The sequence below is a fragment of the Vanellus vanellus genome, assembly GCF_965231255.1.
Source record: "Vanellus vanellus genome assembly, chromosome: 1".
NCBI classification, from domain to species: Eukaryota; Metazoa; Chordata; class Aves; order Charadriiformes; family Charadriidae; genus Vanellus; species Vanellus vanellus.
In genome coordinates, this window is record NC_138905.1 from 69,815,189 (window position 1) to 69,818,378 (window position 3,190).

At 70.3% G+C, this 3,190-nt stretch overlaps 1 protein-coding gene across 1 annotated transcript; it reads right to left on the minus strand.

Annotated features, from left to right (window-relative positions):
- Positions 1-1,127: 1,127 nt before the first annotated feature.
- TMEM121B (transmembrane protein 121B) lies at positions 1,128-2,654 on the minus strand (the record flags this gene model as incomplete). The annotated part of the gene is made up of 1 exon (XM_082480071.1): positions 1,128-2,654. One exon carries the CDS (start codon positions 2,652-2,654, stop codon positions 1,128-1,130), a length of 1,527 nt encoding a protein of 508 aa, XP_082336197.1.
- Between the last annotated feature and the right edge of the window lie 536 nt (positions 2,655-3,190).

Consider the following 3,190-nt stretch of genomic DNA (forward strand, 5'->3'; position numbering starts at 1 on the left):
CAGGGTGCTGGTGTGTGGGCTTTCACCAAAGCTCAGGAGCTCTGTGCTGAGGAGTGAGGTTCACCGAGCACAGGGCCCACCCCGAGCAGCGCTGACACCCTCTGCTCTGCTGTTTGAGAGGGGAGCAGTTTGCAGGCTTAGCCCCATCTCTGCTCTCAGACGTGGAGGGGGGGACAGAGAAAATCTTCCCGGCCTATGGAAAAGGAGACCCTACACTCTGCGTAAAAGAAAATCAACACTGATCCCATAAACATGCATATTCACAGAGAAATGAGAGCCCCAGCACCTGGGCGCTGCTGTCTGAAGCAAGCAGTAGGCTGCTGTAAACCCTGTTCTCACCAGAAATAAATGTCTCAGTGGTAGTGAAATGGGGTCTAAGCCCCTGGATTATGTCCATGCCGGATTTGCATGTTTCACGTGTGAAGTCAACATAAAATGCAAAAGGTTGAAGCACAGAGGTAGACATTTTCGGCTTGGAGAAAGTGGCTCCTAGGCTTGAAATGACCAGATGGCCGGCATGCTCCCAGAGGTCCCCCAGCTGGTATGCAAAGACCTTCTGCAGATCTGCTGCTGGGAAACAGAGGTGGCAGCTTTACACGACCTAGCGAAACCAACGCGTGCTTCCTTTGGTCCTGCCCACACCCCGAAGGCACGTCTCTGCTGGTCAGACCCCTTTCCCATCTCGTCATTGTGGTCAGCAGGAGTTCTTAAAAGAGGGGACAAAAATCTACTGGTCCCTGGTGTTTGGGAGGAGAAAGCAAAACTAAACCTTTATGGTCACAAAGCAACACGATGTCCTGGCAGGGAGGGGGAGGGGAAGAGTGGGATCCTCCAAACAGTGCGGAGAGGCAGAAGCACTAGAAGAAGACTCGTCGTGAAGGGCAGGTGCGTTTTCCGGGGACAAGCGTCAGCCGTAGGCTCCTGCAGGTAGTCGGGTTTGCGCTGATGGATTTGTCCGCGGGAAAGGGAGGAGGAAAGCGAGAGTCCGACGGGGGAGCCCGCGTCCCCGTCCCCTGCTCGGCCACGGCGGCGGGAACCTGAGCAGAAACGCAGAGAGACTCTGCCGGGAGCGGAGTCGGAGGCGGCGGGAGCCCCTCCGGGGGCGGCGGCAGGGGCGAGGGGGGAAATCAGCCCTGGGCGGTGACGGCCAAGGCGTTCACGTACCCGTGGGGGCCCACGTCGGCGTCGGAGAGCCCGTGGGCCAGCGGAGCGGCGGCAGCGGGGGCGGCGGCGGCGGGGCCGTACTTGGCGGGCGGCGGGGCGGCAGCGGGGCGGAGGAGGCAGCAGGTCTCCAGCGCCTCCAGGCCGCGGCAGGCCAGGAAGAAAAGGTTCTTCAGCATGAAGAGGGAGAGCGGCTGCTGGTAGCGCAGGAGCAGGAGGCAGCGGAGGGCCAGGAGCGGGGCGTCCAGCAGCCCGGCGGGCAGCAGGAGGTGGAGGGCGAGGCGGGCGGCGCCGGGGGGGCGGGCGGCGCTGAGCTCGTAGAGCCACAGCACCGGCGAGGCCAGGCAGAGAAAGTAGACGGCGATGAGGAGGTAGCGCAGCGGGGCGGGCAGCGGCGCCGGCCGCCCGGGCTGCAGCACCAGCTCCAGCAAGGAGAAGCTGTCGAGCAGGTCGAGGCAGGTGGCGAGGAAGGCGGCGGCGGCGCGGTGCTGCGGCGGCGGCTGCGGCGGCAGGAGCAGCTGCCCGGCGCCCTCGGTGCCGATGGCCCGCAGCAGGCAGTACAGCAGCGGGGCGGAGAGCGCCAGGGTGATGCGGAAGCCGGTGGTGCCCAGCGGCAGGCGCAGCTCGATCAGCTCCAGGATGGAGGTGCCCAGGATCAGCGCCGCCTTGGGTGTGAAGGCGATGGAGTAGATGAGCCAGGCGAGGTGCGCGTAGGCGAAGTCGCCTCCGCGGGGGGGGCCGCCGGCCCCGCGACCCCCGGCCCCGCGGCCGCCGGGGGGGCCGTGCAGCAGCAGCGGGTGCGGCGGCGGCGGCCCGGGGGGTGGCGGCGGCGGCCGCTCCCGGCGGCGCGCCCGGCTGTTGCGGCAGAAGAAGATGCCCCAGCCTGCCGCCAGCACCAGGTCGGTGGCGATCCAGCTGCACCAGTACAGGTCGGTGACGGCGATCAGATAGAGGTCCAGCAGCGCGCCCTGCCCCAGCAGCAGCACCAGGGACAGCGCCTGGAAGCCCCAGCGCCGCCCGCCCGCCGCCCCGCCGGGCCCCAGCAGCGCCCCCGCCGCCGCCCCGCCGCCCGCCGCCCCGCCGCCCGCCGCCGCCGCCCCGTACAGCTCCGCCGCCGTCATGCTGCGGCCCGGGCTCCCGCCGCCGCCGCTGCTGCTGCTGCTGGTGCTGCTGATGCTGGGGAGCGGCGAGGCGGCGGCGGGCAGCGGGGCGGCGGGCGGCGGCACCAGGGGTTTGCTGATGCTGATGCTGTCCTCCTCCTCCTCTTCCTCCTCCTCCTCCTCTTCCTCGGTGCTGCTGCGGGGGCTGCGGGGGCGGCGGGCCCGCGCCGAGCCCGAGCTCGACCCCGAGCCCCGCCGGCTGCCGCCGCTGCTGGAGCCCCCCGGGAAGAGGGGCTGCCGGTCGGCGGCGTGCGGCAGCGGCGGCGGCGGCGGCGGCTGAAAGGAGCCCGAGGAGGAGGAGACCGAGCGCTGGTTGGAGGCAGCGCGGTGCATGGTCCTCCCCGGCCCCCGAGCCGGCGCGCCGGGACCGACGGCCGCGCCGCGGCCCCCGGCCCGCCCCCGGCCCGCCCCCCGCGCCGCCGCACCGGCACCGGCAGCGGCAGCGGCGGTAGCTGCGGTGCGGAGAGCCCGAGCGGCGGGAGGTGGCGGGGCGCGGCGGGGGAGGCCGGGGGCGGCGCCGAGCCGCAACCGCAGCAGCTGCTGGAGCCGGGGAGGGCGTCTCGGCTGGCGGCGGTGGGTGGGCTGGGGCTGGGGGTGGGGGTGGGGGAGCGGAGAGCGGCTGTGCGGCCGGGGGAGGGGAGGGGAGGAGAGGAGGGGGGCGAGAAGGGGACGGGGAGGAAGGCGCCCCCCTGCCGGTCCCTGGGGCTTCGATAGAGCCAGACCTCGGGAGCATGGCCCGGCTGCGGCCCTGCCCCAGACCCCCGTGACTGGAGCCAGCCGGACCTGGGCGAGTCACCCGTGGACACGCCACAGCCCCCTGACACCCACTCCAGAAAATCAGGAGTACTTCACTCTCCCTTGATGTCTCT